This window comes from Cyprinodon tularosa, unplaced genomic scaffold (assembly GCF_016077235.1).
Source record: "Cyprinodon tularosa strain WSP-4 unplaced genomic scaffold, ASM1607723v1 ctg1373, whole genome shotgun sequence".
NCBI lineage: Eukaryota > Metazoa > Chordata > Actinopteri > Cyprinodontiformes > Cyprinodontidae > Cyprinodon > Cyprinodon tularosa.
This window is the reverse complement of record NW_024038193.1, coordinates 43,890-66,785: the sequence shown is the minus strand read 5'-3', so window position 1 is coordinate 66,785 and position 22,896 is coordinate 43,890. Positions and strand designations below refer to the sequence as shown.

Sequence of the window (22,896 nt, the reverse complement as noted above, 5' to 3'; positions counted from 1 at the left end):
ATGAGCTGATTGGGAGCAGGTGTGAACAGAGGATTCTAGAAAGGAGCTAGGGAAAAGGAGACCAACACAAGAGGGCAACTGAGGGCAATCAAGAAATACATAATAGCTCAAACGAAATAGGAATTAAACCAATAAAACTAGAAAACAAAGAAAAACATGGATCCAAGGGCGTAGGAATATGTTTACAATTGGGGGGGACACATGTCGGAAATCTGAAATTCGTAAATATTCAACAGAAACATATCTTAAGTACGCTACTTAAAAAAAAGGCTATTTAATCTTTTTCTTTATTCCTTTATAAATGTGTTTGCAAAAATAATGCATTTAAAATTAACATAATGCATTTGTTCATAAGATGTGAGCATATCACCAAACAAAATGACTGGAGTCTTTTATTAAGCAAAGGGAGATGTCTTGCAAGGGCTTCGGCCCTTGGCATATTTAGTGTCCGCATACGCACTAGAAAATCAAAACAATTCAGTAGGCCACACAAGTGCAAAGTTTGATATGTTTTATTTTGTCAAACTTGCAATAATGGTCAAAAATGAATTTATATAGGTTGACTGACAGAGGGAGCTGACAGTGTGTTGAAGAATTAGGGACAGGGCGCTTTGAAGCATCTGGTTCAAAAACGCATTCTAAACCTTTGGTAGAAATCCATCCATCCTTCCATTTTCTGTACACCCTGTCCCTTAGTGGGGTCGGGAGGTGCTGGTGCGGGGTCCACCCTAGACAGGTGGCCAGTCTGTCCAGACCTTTGGTAGAAATGGCGCCTTTAATTCCAATTTGCAGTACAGAACAGAGAAAACTACAGAGTTGTCAATGTTGTGTTAATCTGTTTATAGTGTAAAAAGAGGAGCCAGCAGTTTATTTGAGGAAATAAAGATGCAGAAGTTAATTAGTTGGTTAATTAGTGGTTGTGCAGCAGTCCGCTGCACGACCAATGCGGCCGCCGCTGCTAAGAATTAGAATTAATTCTCCCTGTGGTTAACTAACGATCAGGAGCGCGGCAGGTATAACATCCGTCCATTTCGGCGAATCAAAACCATGCAAAAAATAAAAAATCCTCGTAAAACGCACGCCCAGACCGGGCTAATTTCAACACAAGTTGTGTTAGGTGACTGTTACTCACACTGACGTTTCTCTTTAAAAAATATCTGAGTAAGTCCTACTGCTGTTTCAGCCTTTTAGTTGGTGGTGGCATTGTACTGAAATGAGATATATATAAAAAAAAAACATTTTGGCTAGCGTGGCAAACGTCTAGAGAAAGTTAGCAGTTAAATATTGGATGAGTGATCAGCCCAAGACTACGGAAGAGGATTAGGGCCACTGGAAAAAAAAAAAGTTAAGTGATTTTTGCATTTTATTTCAGTTTAATACGGGAAAAAAGTCAGGATTCTGACTTTTATTTTCAGAATTAAGACTTTTTTTTCCCTCAGAATTCTGACTTTTTTTCTCCGAATTTTGAATCTTAATGTAGATGGGCACCATGAAGGCAGAGATGTGGAGCACTCAGCTTCACTGACAAAGATGTGAGTTGTTTGAGAGAGCCAGTGACACATTGGTGGAAAATTACAGAATTAGGCAACTTTTTACGTGCCCGAGGGGTCCCCCCATTAATGGAGGAGCAGAAGGTCATTAAAACAAGAGATCTAGTCTCTAAAACAGACATGGCTATGGCTTGATGCTAACATGTTTGTTGTTAAACATACTTTTGTTATATTACATTTGTGTTGTGTTTTCCAAATAGTGTAGAAAATTAATGGTGGGTTTATAATGTTTACCTTTTATGAGCAGGACAGGAAGCAGAGAAGTGTAGCATTACCTCCAACTAGTTAAACTCATAATTATGAAGTTATTCAACAAATTCCTCAAGTAAAAAAGTGCAACTTTTATTTTTTATTTATTTTTTTTTTTTTACCAGATTTGTTGATTAATTTCAGAATTATGTATTCCTTCCAAATTTCCAAATCTGAAGAATTTTTTAAACCAATATCTACATTATTTAACATTTAGTTTATGTTTTAGCAGTACTTCCTGTTATATTTCTTTATACGTATATTTTACATTTTCTTGCACAGCAAGCTCAGCAGATTTGAAATTGTGTGCTTGTGTAAACACAAGTAGTCAATCTTTACTCTAAACATATATTCTGGTTATTTTTTAGTTAGACCTTCTTGTTTTTATATATCTGTATAGTACCAACGCCCCCCCCCCCCCCCCCCCCCCCCACCACTAAAAAAAACTGTAAATTGATTAGAAAAAGTAATCATCTGTCAGATTTCTGAGAAAAAAAGTCAGAATTCTGAGATTAAAGTCAGAAATCTGAGAAAAAAGTCAGAATTCTGAGAAAAGTCAGAATTCTGACTTTTTCCCCCATGTTAAACTAAAAAAAAATTAAAAATCAGTTAACTTTTTTCAGTGGCCCTAATCCTCTTCCTACAAGACTAAGATGCCTAAACCAAAAAGATTCAGTTTCTATATATGAAAGTGAACTGACAACAAGACGTTATACACAGAGGGGAGGGGGAGTACAGTGACGTAACGCTATGCTGCGCCTTCAAAATAAAAGCACGATAGTTAAAAATTGTCAAAATCTAATATTTTGCGGTACAATTTTGGGGGGGGACATATCCACCTGGCTTTTATATTGGGGGGGACATGTCCCCCCCGTCCCCCCCGCTTCCTACGCCGCTGCATGGATCAAAGTGAGACTGAAAACTCAAAAGAAAACTTTAAAACTAAGGCCGTGACAACTTTTGCAGAAAAAAGAAGACTGGTTTGAATATTTTGGCGTCCGCTTACCTACTGGGATTTTTACGATGTTCAACAAGTCAACATAGAATGGTGCATAAAATTAAACTAATTCAGATAAGAAAAATTTAAATAGCTGGTTTTTACAAGCACAGGGTCCATCATAACATCTTTGAATCCACTATACATGTATTTGAAGAAAATGGGCTCCAGCAGTTGAATACCACACCAGGTGCCTCTCCTGTCAGAAAAAGAGGAGGCTGAGGCTTTCAGTGGGAACATTAAGATGGTAGGGGAGGAATATGTATCCGGATGGTGGTTTTGTTGTAATGATGTGAAACGCTGAGTGCCATTTAAATGCTAAACCCTACATTAATAGTGTTGCTCATCTATCTTATCCTTTCATGAACACAGTGTAGCCATCTTGTAATGGCTATTTCCAGCAAAATAATGCAGCATTTTACAAAGCTTAAATCCACTTAAAATGGCTTTTGGAAAAAATGAAAAAGGGTTGTGATTTTCTACAGCATGATCTCTATAGAAACCAAATCTAATCTAAAATCTATAGAAAACATTTAGGATGTTATGGACTGGAATATTTCCATCATGCATTTACACCCCCAACAATCACAGCCGCTGGAGGTTGACATTACATTTCTTATTATTTTTTAATTCTTATGATGTTTTAATTCCATTAGTGAAATGGCTTAAAAGCTCAACCATGCGGCCTACTCTGTTTTTAATATTCCGAAACTGTAGGATGAATCAGTTACTGCTTGAGGCTTTCTCTGTATTTGGTGAGATTTTCACTTTAAATTCTCAATTTCTCCTAAAGCTTTTCTTTATCTTTTCACTAAAACTTTTGTTCTATCTCTCTTCCAAGTTTCAGATAATCTTTTGATTTTCTCTTTCTCTCAAAATCATTTTCACATTTCAATTATTAGCTTCACTTCTTCTGTGGTCACATATCAGTGAAAATGGGAGTGAGCTTGCAAAAAGTTAATAGCGTTCTGCATATTTGAATTTTTTCTTTTTTGTTGGAGGGGGAAGTTAACAGTTATAATGGTAAAATTAGAATGGAAAAGCCTTTCACAAAAAATAACTGTCGCTTTAATCATTTTACAGATAATTTTGACCATAAAAAGAGTGTCTCAAAAAGGGGGCCTATTTTGTGTATGTGTGAGGATTAACTAATTAAGCGCTTACTCATATCACTGTGTCTGTTATGTGTTCAAAGTTCCAATGTTACACTTGAAGCTTGAATGGAAATGTTATGCCTGCAGGAAACTTTCAATGTTAGCCAACCCGCTGCTGTATTGAGCCTATTAGTCTCTCAGTCCGGATGACATGTTAGCAGGCTGCTGAAATTACCTTCCAGTCTCACTATTGTAATGCAAATGATAAGCTCTCACTCCAGCGCCCTTCGCTTTAAGCTGCTTGGCTGTCGGCATCACTGGAACTTCACTCTCACCTGTTTCCTCTGTCCATTTTGCTTTGTCCTTTCTGCAAAGCTCTTCATTTAACCTGTGTCTCTTTGAATTTTACAGCTGCTCCAATGTTCGTACCAGGTGGAATATCATTACATTATTAATGATTCAGCAGTCCTTTGTTTAGTCAGGGGCTTCATACACTAACTGACCACAGTATCTTTGTCAGGCTTGATCTCTTCTCAAAAGCCCAAGCAGGAAAATCTCTGTGCACCTTCACTGTTATTCTGTACCTGTTGCACACACTGTTCTGCTCAAATGACATAAGTCCTATGGGTTTCAGGTTGTTCCTTTTTTCCTTTTTTTTGTGGGTGGGGGTTCCTATAGTTTCGCTACATATATCAGCACTAATAATCACTATGCTATAGTATTATTCCTTTGAAAAATAAATCAAAATCAGGTTAAATTAACATCATTATGTAGATCCAGTGGGAGGTCTACAGGAAAGTAATTTTTATTGTAATTAGGTATCCATACGATAACACAGCACAATTAGAATAATTCCCGCTAATCAAACTCAATTATTAAAGACAAGACCTCAGGGGTCCTCTTTATATATTTTTTAATAAACATTACATTAGTAAGACAGGAAAAATAGTTGGGTTTTTAAAATAGCTTCAGACAGCACAGTTGAACAGTATTGGACTGACGGACTGTGGTCATGCTGTGTCACAGTATTTTTATTCATTGTTTTGCAGAGAAGCCGTATGCATAATCTATCAGATTTTCTTTTTGCAGAAAGCATTCAGAAATAGTCATTACTTGATGTAACAAAAAAAAATGTCTAATTATTGTTTATTAACTAGCTTTTTTTAACTGCATAAGATAGGGTGTAAATAAAATGAGGTCTGCTTGATGGTAGAAAATCATTGTATGGCATAGTAAGATTTATTATAACGTAATAACTATGATATAACAATAATATTATAAAAACCTAATGTTAACTTTATGATTATTATAACATTTAGATTTGAGGTTTAGACTAATATTTAGATTTAAGATATAGATATTGGATATAGATTTAGATATAGACTAAAGATTTAGATAATATAATATATATAGATATATGATGTAGAGAGATATTTAACGTATCAAACTTGATATAATATTTAGATATAAATATAAATATTTATATTTGTATGGAAATGTTTCATTTTTTTATATATTGATACTTTATTTTTATATTGTTTTGCCCTCAAATGTTAGAAAAAAAACACTACATGTGGAGGAGTGCTTAAAAAGTGGGACAATAGCTTTTTTGGTCAAATTTTGGCATTTGACACCACATAATTTATAGATTAATTAATTATTTCCTTTTTTCTCTGATGTAAAACATAGAGAAACACCTCTTTAGTCAATAAAACAATATTTTTTCAGATTAATGGTTGATCAGGTTTGATAAATTGCACATAAAGCAACTAAAGGTTTTGATTAGTAGAAAAAAGATGCCATATTTTAACTTAATTAATAATATATTAAACTGTGGTGTTTTATAATAGACTACAGATAGTTTTACTATTATATTAGTGAAATAATTTGAGAACTCATCAATTGAAAAAGTGTGTAAATGGTAGAAAATTAAATTTAGAAAGACAAAAACAGAATTTAAAAGAAAAAAATATGCTTCATTAGGCTTTAAAATACAAAATGAAAAAAAGCTGCAATCCAGAAAACGATTGATTTTATGTGTTTTATTCATATATCTTTCTGGTTCAGCGACCTTGGTCAAAGTTGCAGGTTGTTGTTTTTTATGTCCTAGTTCAGCTGGAGGTTTCTTCCCGTTAAAATTTAGTTTTTCCTCTCCACTGTCGCTGCAGGCATGCTTAGTGTGAGGGATTGCATTCGAGTCATATGAGTCGATGCAATCAACTGGTTTTCCTTATATAGAAAACTTTGAATCATTTTGACTGTGTGATCTGATGAACTGTAAAGTGCTTTGAGATGACATGTTGTGAATTGGTGCTATAGAAATAAATTCAATTCATTTGAATCCTACATTAAATTGTAACCAATATGTACTAAAATTGTGCTTAAGGGCTGCTTGCCTTAACCCGACTACAGGACTTAGCCTCTCTTTCCTTAAATGTTTTTTCCCTGTAAGATCTGTATGTTTTCTAAGGCATATAAATAGAGGACGTAGGAAAGAATATGAGCTTGTTACCAATCAAGTGCTGAAACATGCAGGAAACAGGAAGCAATAATAGCCCATGCATGTAAACCAACATACTGTAGGGATTCAGCTTCTCTTCAGTCATACATTTTTCTCAGTATATTGTTTCTGTACTGACACTGAATAGAGGAATCCATGGAGATATGTTTTAAAAATGTAGCCCTGACAGAAAGTACCCAGCCATCACTTTGCCTCTGTTTCAATTACATCTGACAGGCTGGACTCAGTAAATCCTTGGAACGCCTTTTAGTCACCGACACATTTGTCTCGGATCTCGCTCTCTGTTTCTCTGCCGTCTAATTGTCATGAGTAAAGGTCAGAATGTCTGCGCTTTTCTGTTCTGCTGTCTTTGGACACATATGGTAGTCAAGTGCTTATTAGTTCTGGCCTTTGCTCTGAAAAGATCAGCCTGAACCACAACTGACACAAACTCATTTTTTCCTGCGTTTTTATGTTCAGCTGTGCCACATTGTTTAAAATCTGTAAAAAAAAAATTCATATATCTGAACTATAAAAGTTATTGCATTGCTCATATAAGTAATAAAGGCAACCTAAATATACTTTTTAATCAACAAATCAATTTTAATACTATTGATTCTTATTTTAATTTTGTTCTGACAATAATGCAGATAATAGTAATTTTTCTCTAAGTAAAGAAAAATGACATCCAATTATTTTAAAGGAAGATTTGGCCTCACACGCCTGCGGGGAAACGGATCATTTTTTTGTTATACTAAATTTATCAGTGTTTCAATTTCCAACATCCTCTCACGGGAAAAAAAAAAAAAAACAGGTTTTAAAATTTTTAAAGGATTAAAAATTTTGACAAATCTTCAGTCTTTTGTCAACACAGCAACTCAAGAACAACCTTCTTTGTACTTTGCATCACGAGTCTCAATTATGAAGGTTATTTTGTTTCAAAACTATTTGTACATTGTAATTGGGAATTTGAAGTTGTATTCTTTGCTTTGTATATGTAGAAAAAAAATATTTTTTTCCTCAACACAAATACAAATCAGTGAATACCACTGCTAGAATCTGCTGCTTTGAGTCAAAAAAATCAACTTTACAAGTTCCGTCTTCATTTTTCACACCCGTAAAACCATTCCGTGACCTGCGGGTACTACCTTGATTGGACAGCAGGGGGCACTGCCTGCTCGCTCAGTCTGTAAAGACCAGAAAACTGTAGCAACTGTAAAAAAAAAAATTTTGTGTTTTTTTTTATTCTACAAATACAAAACTTAGATCCATGCAGTTGTATTGATTGATTTTTATTCATGTTAAGGAAAAAAAAAAAAAAAAATATATATATATATATATATATATATATATATATATATATATATATATATATATATATATATATATATATATATATATATATATATATATTTTTTTTTTTTTTTTTTATTTTTTTTTACGATTTTAATATACGTGTTTAAATTTGTTTTGCACCATTTGTTTTAGATCAATGTCGCAAAACTGAAATGAAGACATTTTTAAAGTGCAACTCACAGAACACAATTTGTGTACTTGTACTCAAGAATTTGAAGAGGTGTAACTTTTTTCTGTAATTGCGACAAAATCTACAATTAGAAAATGCCTAAGTTACATTACACAACTGAATATAAGGTTTTTTTGGGGGGGGGTTACAGCACATGTGGCTCTTTTTTTTTGGACAGTAGGCTGAAAGGAAAGGGGGTATGAGAGAGGGGGGAGAGACATGCAGCAAAGGACCACAGGTCAGATTTGAACCCGGGTCTGCCGCGTCGAGGACTAGGGCCGCCATAAGTGGGTCATGTGCTCTAACCACTGCGCCGCCAAAGCTTTTTCTTTCTATTAAAAAAATTGTACTTGTGAGTTTTTTTTTTCCACACTTACAATGCACATATAGTTTTGAAACAAAAATAAACTTCATAGTCGATCACTGTCTGTTTGGATTTCTCAACAGAAGCTTTGAAGCACTCTAGACAAAATCCTGCAGTGACAGCAAATGGAGAGCACCTTGTGAGACGTCAGGCAGGCTGTAATCTTAAGGACGATGAAATGTTTCAAGAACAGTTTTAATATAATATTTTGTTATGCCCCTATTCATATTAACATAACTGTGTGTTTATCTTATTTCTATGCAAGTTGGACGAAGATCAGTTACTCTGTTTTATCTGGTGTTAAAAACAGCGCCTTCAATCAAAAATAAGTAAGGAGTTATGCTTTTATTGATTGTTTATAGTTTGATAACATATATAAGATAAAGACAGCTATAGTCTTGGTTAATCTTTAGTTTGATATGGTTAAATATATGAACATTGAAAACTAAATAAATTGTTTAACTCGCAGTACTTACATTTTTACATCTTTATTCAGAAAGATGTAAAGACTATTATTTTTTATGAGTGATTTTCAGTAGAGAAAAGAACGCTTTATATTTGCTGTGAAACCAATCAAAGCTTGACATTAAAACCCTATATGGATGATATTTGAAATGGTAAATGAACCAATCTTGCAGAAAAGTTGTAACACCAATCAATATACCCCTCTGCAGCTTCTCAGCAAAGCCTTATCAGGGGAGGCATGAATGCAGTTTGACATTTGTTGCTACTATTCAATATGTTACCATTTAGACTACTATAGGTTATGGTTAGTTTGGGGAATTCTTCCTTATATAAGATGCAAATTCAGCATGCAGTGGCTAAAGGCCATAAATAAAAAGCAAAAATAAAGTTCTGAAACTTCTGTATTATTATATTTCCTCTTTGTGATGTCATCGTATTTCCCTGTTGGCCTCCTATAAGTTCACTTTGACTGTATGAATGTTGCTATGCAAATAAACCTGCCTTGCTTTAAACTCACTGTACATTAAAAAACTATTATTACACGTTTATTATAAAAAGGTTTATAAAACATTTTAGTTTGTTGGAAAATTGTTTGTGCCTACAGATTATTAGCTATTATGAGTTTGGGATTTCTTTTCATGCTACTGCAATGCTATAGTCTTCATTAGAGTTTCACAACTAATCGATTGCCATCCATATGAGCGCCTTTATAAATTTTGTAGGTTTTGGCACATTGCTGTTTTGGAGCATACAGATGTTTGTGAACACAATTTGAAAATAAACAAGCAATTACCTTTAAGAGGAAATTGTTCCTGTCAATCTGGAAAAGAATATAAGGATATTTTTAAACAATACTGACATTCTCACTACACAGTTAGACTATTTCTAATCGCACAACGGTTCAGATGGTTGTCAATTGTCCAAAAAGAGATGTCTTAGCAAATAAAGTCCAAGAGTTTATTGTGCCATTTTGAAAGAAATGCCTAGAAAATTGCATCTTGTGTGCTAAATTGCATGCCAAAAATAGTATGGATTGATTAAAAAGGTTACCAAAAGAAAATGTCTCTAAAAATTTAACTATTTCATTATTTGTATTTGCACGGTTACATTTGAATAACTCAAAAGTCCTCTGAAAAAATGCCCTTTGGATAGATGGGATCTAAGTAGAGAAATTTGGCTGTAATGTTCAATACTGTTACTGTGCAGCAGGGTGGTAATGAAATGATTTAGGCTTGTTTTGTAGCTGCACACCTGGGTAGCTTGGAATCGTGGTGCTGACTATTACCAGAGCCAAACTTTTCTACTGTCAATTTCAGATCAAGTTAGTTTATTAATATCTTGGCATTGAACAGCATGTCATCTTAAGTCATTTAACTCTCAGTGCTGTGAAATTAGAATAGAATAGAATAGAATAGAAAATCCCTTTATTAGGGATTTATTGTGTGGAAATTGTTGTGTTATAGCAGCATTGCAGCAAAAATGGTCACACAGAATTTGACCTTAATCACTGTAAAAACGACAACTCAAAATTGTTCACCTTACTAAGATTTTTGCATTCACTGACAATAAAATTGCCAGTTGGAACTTGAACTGTCTTTTGTGAGCCAGTTGAACTCACTTTCATAAGTTTCTGATGAAAAGTTCATCTTATTCAATAAATTAAGTTGAGTTTACTTTGAAGTTGTAGTTGACACCCAGTCCGAGCGAGGTCAACTTATCTGCGCATGCTCATTTCAAATTTGTCATGGCAACCGGCTGCTACAGGGTTTCCATGGATTTTCCCAGGAGCTCCCTTCTAAAGTTTGGTTCAGCCATCTGGTCACTCGTCCAAGAGAAGACTAAGGCACTAGTTTCCTGTCATCTCTGGCAATATTGCGTTATTTGTAAGGTTTTAACAGGAGTTGGAAAGTAAAAAAAATATGTGCTGAAACCTGATTTGCTTTAAGCATAAGATTACTTGTTTACATTGTGAAATTGTAAACCTCTTTTTGCCAAAGTGGTTCAACTAAAAATGCAAAATTTAACTGGATTACTGTCAGGGCTGCTCGGTGGCGCAGTGGGTAGCACTGCTGCCTTGCAGCAAGAAGGTTCTGGGTTCGATTCCTGCCTGGGGTTTTTCTGCATGGAGTTTGCGTGTTCTCCCTGAGCATGTGTGGGTTCTCTCTGGGTACTCTGGCCTTGTCCAAAAACATCTAAATTGTTGAGTGTGTGCATGAATGGTTGTTAGTCCTGTGTGTCTGGTGACCTTTCCAGGGTGGACCCTGCCCCACTTGGGACAAGTGTGTAAGAAAATGGATGGATGGTTTACTGTCAGTGGATGATTTAATGGGGGGGGGGGACTGAACTCAAAAATGTAAGTTATTAAAGGGGATGGTAATCTGAATTTAAAATAACATTTTACAGATAATCTGAATTTAAAATAATAAGTTTTTACAGACTTGAAAGTTCCAGTAACTTGAATTAAAAAAACTTAGTTGGCAGAACTTGAAAAGCTTAGCTGACACAACTTAATAAGTGTAATTCTACAAAACTTAAAAAATTAAGTTGATGCCTTCAAATCAAAAAATTCTGTGCAGCCGGTTGCCTTGAAATTTTGAGTTGAAGTAACTTTTTCGTTTTTACAGTGATTGTGTATAAAAACAACAAAATAAGTGGCCGAGAAAAAAAAATAACATCAGATTATGTATTGTTCAATGTTTTTAGATATATAAATACTTTGCTTTCACCTGAAGAATAAATTATCAGTATTCTGTTGTGGACATTTTTACAGTAGTGGATGTTGGAAAATGGCAGCAACATCAGAGATATGAAAAATGACAGCAGCATGTTATTTAAGTGCCCAAGACAGAAACTATGCAAAAATCAGAATGAATGTAACAACTTGTTGAGGTTGTTGGGAACAATGGTGGTTATAAAGTCTTCCAGCTGCTGGGAGGAAGGATCTGTGATAACGTTTCCTGGTGCATTTAGGGTGCAGCAGTCTGTCACTGAAGGAGCTCTGAAGTTTAAGAACAGCTTCATGCAGGGGGTGGGAGACATTATCCAACAGAGATGTTTAGTGATGATCTTTTTGTTTCCCACCTCCTGCACTGAGTCACAGAGCTGGCCTTCCTGATCAGCTTATCCAGCCGCTTTCTCTCAGCTACAGATAAGCCACTGCTCCATCAGACAGCGCCATGGAGAGTCATAGAAGGTCTTTAGGAGATTCCCCTGCACTCCAAAAGACTTCAGTCTCCTCAGCAGGAAGAGTCTGCTCTGACCCTTCATGTACTGAACCTTAGTGTTTTGAGTCCAGTCCAGTTTATTGTTCAGGTGAACACTTAGGTGCTTAGAAGAGTCCACTATCTCAGTGTGCATTTCCTGCATGTTCACCAGTGTCACTCAAAAAAATTATACAGAAGCATTGCTTAAAAACTTTCTATCAAAGAAAATCCATCTGATTACATCAAGTCATTGCTTTTGCCAAACGTACTTCATGTTGGGATCTGGAGCTGTTCCACCTTTCTCCAGCAGAGTGCGCCGTGGATCCTCCTGAGCTGAGCCTCCAACACACCTGAGGCGCATCTCGTCATCAGAGGATCCTCTCCTTTATAACCGGCCTTCAGACCTTGCCTCAACGCCTGAGCCAAACCTGAAGACTCTTCTCTGGATTCCCATGCAGCTCTGGACTAAGAGCTGGAAACCAAAAACCAAGGTCTGCCCTCAAGCTAGAAGTAAGACGCTGAAGCGGTTATTGGACTCTGCTGAACTAAACAGTCTCTGGACCCAACAGTTCCTCTCTCAAAGCCAAACCCGGATTCCTCAAGGTATCCTTCAGAAACTCTCAAACTCAAACTCATCTGCTCCTAAGCTAACTGAACTGTCATCCTCACAGACTCCAGTGAACCTGCCCCCAGGCCTGAACCAGTTCCTGTGTTTATTCCATGTGCTTGTCTCAATAAACATTGTTAAACTTTTCATCTGTCTCCGTGGTGTTCTGCATATTGGGCTTTTCTGAAACCCATCATGACACTTCATGAGGAGACGGTGGAAAGTTGACTGCATTGTGTCATAGACTTTGCAGCAACCTCTCATACCAAGCATGTATAGTAAGTAGCTGCAACGATAACAAACAGAAAGAAATCTGCAATTGAAGTCTGTAAAGCAAAATGTTAGCACTCTGCAGTGGTTCATTCAAAGCCCAGATCACTGTCTGACTTAAATGTGGTATCTTAAAGGACCAGTGCTGATATAAATCTCCATGACTTGAAACAACGATGTCTAGAAGTCTGGTACAAAATTGCTCGATATGGTGCAAGACTGACAAAATCATACAGACAACCACTTAGAAGTTTGATGCTAAACGTGGTCTTAAAACATCCTTAATTATGTGTGTAATCATTATTTCACATTATTAAATCATGTCTGAGAATATTTTTGATGCAATATCTTAAAAGTTATGTCTTTATTTGTACAAGTATAGAATAAATAAACCATCAAAAATGCTTTATTTGCAGAGCTCATTTCTAGAAAAAAATAAAATCTGGATGTAAAGAAGCTATTTAATTCCACAATTCTACAAGTAATTTAAAATATCATTTTAGTTTCTACCTTAATGCTTGAAATCTGAAATCTATAACTCGGTTTTTTTTCTATAGGAGCTGGAGGCTGGTCTCCCCTCACCTCGGACGGCTATCAGTGGCTGGAGGTGGATCTCGGCCAAAGGACCAAAATTTCCGCTATTGCTACACAGGGCCGCTATGGTAGCTCTGATTGGCTGACATCTTACCAGCTGATGTTCAGCGACACGGGGCACAACTGGAAGCAGTACAGACAAGAGGACAGCATAGGGGTGAGTCCGTACAGAAAGACAGATATTACTAATATGATCAACAAGAATTCAAAATTCAGCTGCTCATAAGAGTTTATAGTCTTAAGTAAACAACGACCCCTCCCAAACACAAAAGTAAATAAATAAATAAATGAAGCACATAAATCCTGCTTCACATATTAGCTAAAATGTTTATTCTTCAGATCAGTTTCAGCTAATTTCATAGTCCCATTATATTAGGCTGATATTTATAGAGTACTTGGTGTTTAACTATTCTGGTCAGCAGGGATCCGCCCTTCCTGAACAAATTATCACAGTCATCAGGAGCCTTTGACTCCTCATTAATAATGAATGAACCAGTGAAAGAGCTCTGCTGACTCCACTGACCTGCTGCCAAAACACTTGAAGCTGCTATTGATGGTTGCAGAAAGCGAGCTGAGCCATTGGTAAGTTCTGCCTTTGTGTCATGTTGTTTATATGGAAAAGAACGGCGCTGAAGCGCTTTGTGCTCGTGTTCATTGAGTCAGAAACGCAAATTAAGTCACCTGAAAACATGATGTAGATAAGTAGAAGGAATAATACCTCCACCGCACAATGAGCACGATCTACATGGTTGGCCTTCTAAAACATGGTGTCATGTTCAATTTGTACTAAAACTTATATGGTGATAGAATTAATCATATTAAACCTTTTTATTATTATCTTAGATTTAATTTTTGATTATTAGTTCTTATGAATAAAATATAAAAGTATATACATTTTTAAAAATGTGCTAATTAAAAACATATTGGCAAATTATCTCCAGGTGCTCATTTAATATGCATGTGCCAGAGGTTACCAAAAATATTTGGTAGAGTTTTGTTACACATACAGGAAATAAGTATTAGACCGAAACTCCATTTGTTTTCTCACTACTATTTGTGTTTTGGCAGAGTGAAATTTCTTCTTTGTCTTTTTTTCATGCTGCCATTTATGAATTGTAAAGCCTTTTTAGACTGTTTGCTTAACTTGATATTTGTTTGCATCTGACATGTGTTGTAGAGGCTTTAGCTCTTCTTGATTCGATCTTAATGAGACAGCAAGTTGTAGGAATCCTCGGTTTGTTATAGCTGTTTAAATATATCTGCAGTTGCTTTAGAACATAAACTACCCAAACAAGCATGTTGGGAAGCCCTGATTTACTATTAAAAGTAGGTGTAAGTGGGAGGTTTAACCAGAGTGAAAAGGCTGTTGGTTAGAGGGTTGTAGAGAGGGGATTATCATCAGAGTTGGAGATAAAGTTTTTCTCTCGTAGAGACCTGAGAAGGGCTTCCTGTGGATTAAATAGTCTGCATGAACTCCTCAACAATCCCAGAAATTTTAGAGAGTTTTGGAATTCCTATGAATTTAGAGCTTAGAGAGTGTAAACTGAAGAAAATAGAGGTATATTTTGGGTAACGTTTTCTTATACAGTACATCAATTACCATGTTATAACATGGTAATAACATAGTAAGTGACACTATATTACTTTGAAACAAGAAAAACTTTATCTGGTAATTACCCTCAAAATAAAGTAATTACCTGCATGTAATTATTAAAATTCTATGTTACTATGTAACTATGGAGACTTTTGGTGGGTAACTACCATTAGGTTACCATATAACAGTTTCTATTATTGGCCGGCACATATTAACAGCTTACAAAATAAACTGGAACTTAGCATCAGGTACATATAAATAAGAGTTTAATCAAGAACATTGGCTTGTTGTCTTTAAGGTTTGGTTTGCTGTTATATGCCAAGTAATAAACTGCATTTTACTAGATAATAACACATTAATTTATTGTCATCAGTGAAATGAATATGAGTTATCTGGTAATAATGGTTTGAAATCTAAGAAGTCTGACTTTATCTTGCCTGCCTAAAATTTGAAGCACAGCAATTACTAAAGTTCTCCATAAAGTTTTTCTTGTTACCTAGTAATATGTGACTTGCTGTGTAATTACCATGTTATTATATTATTATTGATGTACTGTTAAAGAGAGCGTCACCCATTTTTCTGCTGAGGTAGATTGCTTCACTTTACAACTGAAATTTCCTAATTTCCTCTGTGGTTTATTTATTTTGCATCTGGTTCGGTCATATTATGAATAAACCACTATTTAGAGAAGCATAAAAGATACACCCCTTATGTAGCATAGCTATCTGTTTTGAACTTCCTGATTATAAATGACTAAATTCCTCTGAGAATTTTTTTAAACATCTATTAAAATCTGATACATTTTCTTTGCCTTTGAACAATTTTTTATAAGAAAATCAAAGTAGCAAATATTCAATATCTCTCTTTGATCAAAATCCATTCTGCATCAGTCATATTTACACTTTAGTTGAGAACATTTAATTACAAAAAGACTGTTGTGGATTAAAAAAAGTTATATTTACTAATTATTCAAAAATAAAAACAAAAAAAGCATAAAACAAAGATAAACTTAAAAGGATTTGACAAAAGGCTACAATAAATTATTTAAAATCCCTCTACAGATAAGAAAAAGTTTTCTGATGAAGAAATGTGACGTATAGCAGCTGTTTAGACTCGCTCCGTTCTATAACGTTATTCAGTCTCTCAGAAGACGTAACCCTTTTTTTAAAATATACATTTTTTATGATTATTAATATTCATTTCAGAGTGAAAGGAAAGTGAAGTTTATAGATATCTGATAACCACCCTATATTATACAATTATAATAATACCTTTATTTAAAAGCACATTTTTAGAATAGCAAAAGACACTGTAAAAAGCAAACAGGTTAAAGTTAGAATAAAGAGGTGTTTGCAAAGAATAGGGACGTATGAACAGATGGATTTGGAGTTTAGATCGGGTTAGTGTCAGGTTTTCACAGCTCAACAGCACTGGGGGGGAAAGTGTCAGACCATGTTCTCTACCATCTCAGAACCACTTGACTTCTGGCTCAGTGTTGCTGCACCTCTGCCCCTCTCAGCTGCAGGGAAGTTGAGTTTTTTCCTTCCAGCAGTGATGCTGTCTGCCTTGCAGTGATGTCAAAAGTACACACATTTGTACACACACAGTAGAAGTAAAGATACTGCAGTTTAAAAACACTCTGATAAAAGTTGAAGTATCAACTTGACCTCTTTACTCAGGTAAAATTCAATTCAATTCAATTCAGTTTATTTATATAGCGCCAAATTCACAACACATGTCATCTCAAGGCACTTTACAGTTCAACCAGATCATACAGTCAAATTGATACAAAGTTTTCTATCTAATGAAAACCAGTTGATTGCACCGATTTATTGACTCAAATTCAATCCCTCACACTAAGCATGCTTGTAGCGACAGTGGAGAGGAAAAACTCCCTTTTAACAGGAAGAAACCTCCAGCAGAACCAGGCTCAGTGTGAGCGGCCATCTGCCGAGGCCGACTGGGGTTCAAGGAGACAGAAGCAGAGATACAAAAAGCAGCTGTAAAAGGCGGCCCCGTCCAGGAAACACACAGCCAGGCAGACAAGCTCCAAGGCAGCTCCCATGCCAGAGGACGAAGAGAGCACATCCAGCCAGTCACAGTCAGAGAAACAGGACCACACTGGAAAACAGGCCGATCTCCAACATCTATAAACAAGGGTGTTGATGGAAGCAGCACAGCTGATGTTTCTTTCCAGGATGACGTCATTTCAAAAGTGAAAAAGTATGTGCTCCAAAAACTACTTAAAGTATAAAAGTCTAAAGTAACCTTTTAAAAAAGACAGCTAGATGCCACTATATGAATAGAAAGCTCAATTCTTCAATTATTTCAAAAAATTCTTTGAGATAGGGCCAAGGCTGAGGGAGGTCTTGTTGGTCTCCATCTCCCGATACGCTCTCGCCTGTGTCCGACCTTTCAGGCATTTTAACATCTTTTCTTAATCCGACATTGTAGCATGGCATAGACAATTCATGTTTACAGTTTGAAGAACACCTGCTTGCTTCTGATGATTTCCTTTATCTAACCAATGAGTGTTTGCGTTACATGGCTCATCCACTGACACTAATTTTCACTAGATGTGGATGGAGCCAATGATCTGCATTAGATGACGCACATGACGTGAAATAAATACTTTGGAAATATTAAACCAGGGGTAACCAATTAAAAATCAGCCAGGTCCAAATAAAGAAAATCATCAAGCAGTAAAGGTCCAGAGACATTTTTAATGACCTGTAACTTTTAACAGAAATTAACACTGAAATAAAATGAGGTATTTATGCATCCATGTTATACATTGAATTTGTAAATTTAAAAAAACTGACAATTTGTTATTTTTTGTTTCTTTTTTCTGTCTTAATGAGAGCAGGTGGCTTTATGCTGCCCTGCAAGGTTTTAAACCTGGGTTTGAATGGAGACAAAGCCATTCTAAAGCACATATCAAGGAGCTCATTTTGAGCCTGGATCCAGATTTATTTTTGATTCTGTTCATGGTGGAGAATCAGCAGCAGGTTGAGCCAAACATACTCTAAATGTTCAGGCTCCGCTACGGCCCGGCCAGGTCAAGATCCGCTATTGCAATCGCACCAAACAGGAACAAGAACGGCGCGAAGATCCAGTTTGTCAAATTAAAATATAGTAACAACAGATCGGTAACTACAAATTAGAGCATAATTCTTATATATTTCAATAAAACTAACACCGTTTATTAAAAAGATTGGGTGCAAACTATTGGTACTTTAACAGACCAGGAAGCAGATTTCTCATCTCCATCAGAAACCGCACATATGGTAATGGGGAGTTTTTTAATATGTCATGGAGCGCAGCAAGACGGGAGGAGCGGCGGAGGCTGTAGGCTTTGCTTTCCGCAGGAGGTCTGGAGCGCTGCGGGGCGGAGCAATGAGGGAGGATGTGGGATTTCACGGTAGAAGGAGAAGCAGTGCAAGTGACGTTTAGGCACTGCTGTCAGACAACATGTGGTAATTTATAAATGTGATCAGGTTGGGTCCAGAGTAGCCAGCAAGTGGTTCCGGATGTGGACCACAGTCCGCTAATCCACAACCTCTGCATTAAATCGAAGCCAAGAGTAACGAGTAACGTTTGTTTTAAAAATGTAAGAAATAGAAAGTACAGATACTTGTGTGATGCAATGAGTAGAAGACAGAAGTAGGAAGAAAAATAAGTAATGGAGTAAAGTATAGATACCTAAAAAGTGTACTTAAGTACAGTAAAGAAGTATTTGTACTTCGTGACCTGACACCTCTGCTGCCTTGGAGTCACTTCTAAAATTACCAGCAGCACTTTCACATATAAAGTGCTGGTTATCCTCCCGCAGCAGTGTGTCGCAGTGAGCTTGTCGCAGATATTTTTTATTTATTTATGCCCAATATTGAAGCGTGGTCTGCGCTATTTTATTCCATGCCACAACGCAAGAAGAATAATCAGGAACGGTGAGGAAGTAGGGGCAAGTTTGTGCGACAACGGAGGGACATGAGGGAGAAAAAGAGTGGGGATCCAGGTGGAAAAAGGTTTTCAGCGTTCTTGCGCACTTCGCTCTTTAGCTGGTCCACCTTCACGGGTTGTTCTCCACAATGACGGTCATAACAACAAAACAAGCTGGTAAGGTACCGAAAAGGAAATACACATAGTGTAGAGTGGATGTAGATTTGACCAATCAGAGGCCTCCTGTCTGCTGTCACCTACAATTTTGGAGAGATGCAGCAGAGTGTCTGCAGAAGGAGGGGGTTATATCTTTGTTAACTGCGACACACACATGCAGACAACCTGGTTTCTGAGTATAAATCAGCCATAAGGCTTGGAGAAAAACTTCAAACTAACTTTGAGGTATCCCAAAAAGGATGAACTCTCACATTTATTTTTTTACTGAGTTGGAAAAAAAAACAAAAAAACAATGTCTGGATAAGTTTTATTTTTTTTTTTTTTATGACTCCTTTATGCAAATCTCAGAGCTCAGCTGCCTCAGTTGCCATCAGCCTCTGATGTAGGAGTTGTTACAAAGGCGAGGTCAGGCAATCATTAACCAACTTGGAATAATGCCAGAGATATGAATCCTGTTGTTTTTATTTGACAGATTAAAAAAAGGAAGAAATAAACCATGTATTTCCTTTAAAACAGGAATAATCCAATAGAACCCTTCATTTTGAAAGCCGTATTGATTATTTGACTTTCCGTTCACATATTCTGCTTGTGCATTTTAAGTCTTTTCCAGGAAACAATAATGCAGACAGTGTGGTTCAGTACAAACTGCAGCAGCCTGTCGTGGCTCGCTTCCTTCGCCTCATTCCTCTGGACTGGAATCCCAGCGGGCGGATCGGACTGCGCCTTGAGACTTATGGCTGTCCTTACAGTGAGTGCTCTATCCTTCACTGCTCTCATTAGATCTGCAGTTTAACAAAGGAACCATCCCCACACTGCTTCATGCTAATAGAATCAGTTGTATACACTTTTAAACTCGCTCGTTTCTAATGACCGATACTGTTTTCTTTAATGGATTTAATGGTAAAAGCTGCTGGAAATAATAAACAATTAAGCGACCTTAAAATGCATTGCTATTAAATAGTTCCTAAATTGATCCCAAAAAGTAATGGCTGCACCAATGAGGCTGTTGATTAGTGTTTGTGTTATTCAGGGTCTTCAAACCTCCCTAAAAACCTACAGATTTATGCAGACTTAAATATTTTCTGTTAAGCTTAAAAAGTGTTTATTTCACGTTTGAATCTAATGTGAAGCAACAAAAACATACACATGCAAATTGTTTTTAAATCTCAAATGCATTGCTTACTTTTATGCATACCATTATGCAGAATTCTCCCTGTTTTCTTTTATATCTTAGCCTCTGATGTGTTGAATTTGGATGGCAGCAGCAGTTTGGTGTACCGACTGAGCCCCGGATCAAGGCCAGCTCAGACGCATGTCATCACATTGAAGTTTAAAACCCTCCAAAACTCCGGCACGCTGCTGCAGGTGGACGGAAGGGAAGGACTCACCCTGAGTCTGGAGATAGAGAGAGGAAAGTTGCTGCTGCTTTTCAGACAAGGTACTAATGTCTATTGACAGACACTGAAAGATACTGACATATTTTCATTGATTTCAATATAGTGGAGCATTTAATCTGCAGACAGAGAGCTGGAATCTATCAGTGATGGCATTTCTTGTGATGAGGTGTATTTCCATTTCAATCAATCTTCACATAGTTGAGACTTTTTATTAACTTTTAAATGGATGGTGTAGAAAAGACACACTTTGCGTCCTGATTAAAGCTTTGTGTCTACTTTTCTGCTACCTCCGTGTCCAGTTAAGCCTTGATTGACGTTGTCCATTTGCTGCAGCATGTGTTAGGGATGGATTCTTCTAGAATGGGTGCATGCCAGATGTGTCTGTGTGTGTGGTTTGAATGGGATTACACCAGAGGTTGTCAGGTTGCCATGCTGACTAATCACCATCTGGCACACCTCTCACCAGAAACCCCGGCTGACCACAGAAATACTTCGTCGTCACATCCAGCTTCTTCTCTCTGAGCCAATATTCCTCCTTTCATTTCTGTGCTTTTTTAATGTATTTTCCTTTATGTGTTTTTTTGTGTCAATAAATTCCAAGTTGCAATAATAAACCTGTATCTTTGAACAGTTTTATATCTCTAAATTTGTAAAGCTTTAACCTGCAAATAGTAATTTTAACCTAGTATATTATTATGTTACCATGTTTCTTTAATCTCATCCACTTTAAAGAGCAACATGTTAGAATAGTTTATTTTACGATCAAGGATAACAAAACTACAGTTCCAGGGTTTATTATTCTGAAATTTCAACTAACCTGCTTTTAAATAAAAAAGGAATTTCATCCATTCCATTATTTTATAAACTCTATAAATACATAAGAAATATATTTTTTATAACCTAAATGTTCTATCAAAAACATTTTTCTTCACTAAGGCCTCACAGAGGATCTGTACAGCCTTGAAAGTGCTTCACTGCTGCTTAATAACACTGCATTTAATGTATCTCAGAAACAACCACGTTTTACTATAGTTTCAGTACTAAAATTAAATAAAAATACTTGTTTTACAGTTTAACTGGAGTCCAAGTTACCAGCTACATAAGAAAAAAAAACCTCTAGATCTTTTTAATGTCCTGAAATGAAAAATTCAGTAAATAGTTTGATGTATAAAAGATAAATGCAACAGATTTTAAAAAGCATGTCTCTGAAAGTTTAAATTATGTATCTAAATATTATCATCTTCCCACACAGATGTCTGTGTCCAGTGTCTGAACCCTAACAGCCCAGCGAGCCCATCATACTAACAATAAACAGTAAACATGAAAAGTGGCTGGTTTTAAGGAGAAATATACTAATAATTACTTTTTAAGACTCAGTTGTATTTGAGGAACATTCAATAATAGTGGGTCTTTAATGGTGAATTGAATCTCATAAAAAGAATCTTCTTAAAAGCCCATGCTTTAACGTGGCTCTGGCTTAGTAAGTTAAAAAAGTCCATACATTTAACTTTGATTCAAAGACAGATGATGAGTCAAATCATGCTTTCTTCCCACTACTTCCTGTGTCTTCTCTATCAGTTTCTTGGTTTGATTATTGCTTGCCTTTGTTGTCTCCTTGGAGCTCCATCTCCAGCTTAACTAGAGGTCATTTGCCTTTTCATCTCCAGATTTGTCATCTTTCTATCAGTTTTTTTTTCTGCTCTCTCTTACATTACTGTCTATTTGTTTCTGTTGGTTAGAGGCCCTTTATTTTTCTGCACCTCATTATTTCTGTCTCTGCCTTTCTCTGTGTTCTGTGGAAACTCTTGATCCACGAAGAAGAAAGTTTGGTTACACACTTAGTCATTTTGATAATCGGTTTTGTACATTATACTTAAACTCAGTCATGCTCTACTGTGCCGGGAGTCAGAGACGGTACATTTTATTTTATAGACAGAACTTAAAGGAATAGAACACCCAAAACATGATTAGCCTTCATTTTCTACTCACCCCCATGCTGAACAACACTCTGGAGTACTTTTTTGATATCTCAAATGCATCTGGAGATCTGGGAGGCTTCTTGCTGTCTGCTGACATTTAAATAATGGAGGTCTATGGCGCCCGAGACAGAAAGGTCCATAAAAGTCCACAAAAAACGTGTCAATATTCCTCCATACTGCTCGTCCAATGTATTCCAAGTGTCCTGAGTGAGTAGCGTCCATAATTTACTGTCATGATGGGTTCTAGAGTTAAGCCCAAAATGCAGAACACACACGGAGAGACTGGGTAAAAGTTCAAAAGAGTTTATTGAAGCACAACATGAATGATGAAACTGGAACTGGTTCAGACAGAGGAGCAGGTTCACTGGAGATATACTGGTACTGGAGATTGT

The 22,896-nt window shown here is 36.3% G+C and overlaps 1 protein-coding gene across 1 annotated transcript in view; it reads left to right on the top strand.

Moving 5' to 3' along the window:
* The window catches only part of LOC119778721 (contactin-associated protein-like 4), a gene marked incomplete at its 3' end in the record, with an annotated part of 133,865 nt that overhangs the window by 68,304 nt on the left and 42,665 nt on the right, over window positions 1-22,896 (top strand). Inside the window, exons 3-5 of the mRNA XM_038278069.1 lie at window positions 13,382-13,575; window positions 19,729-19,876; window positions 20,363-20,566. Coding sequence (XP_038133997.1) covers window positions 13,382-13,575; window positions 19,729-19,876; window positions 20,363-20,566 — 546 coding nt within the window. The remainder of the gene's footprint in view (window positions 1-13,381; window positions 13,576-19,728; window positions 19,877-20,362; window positions 20,567-22,896) is intronic.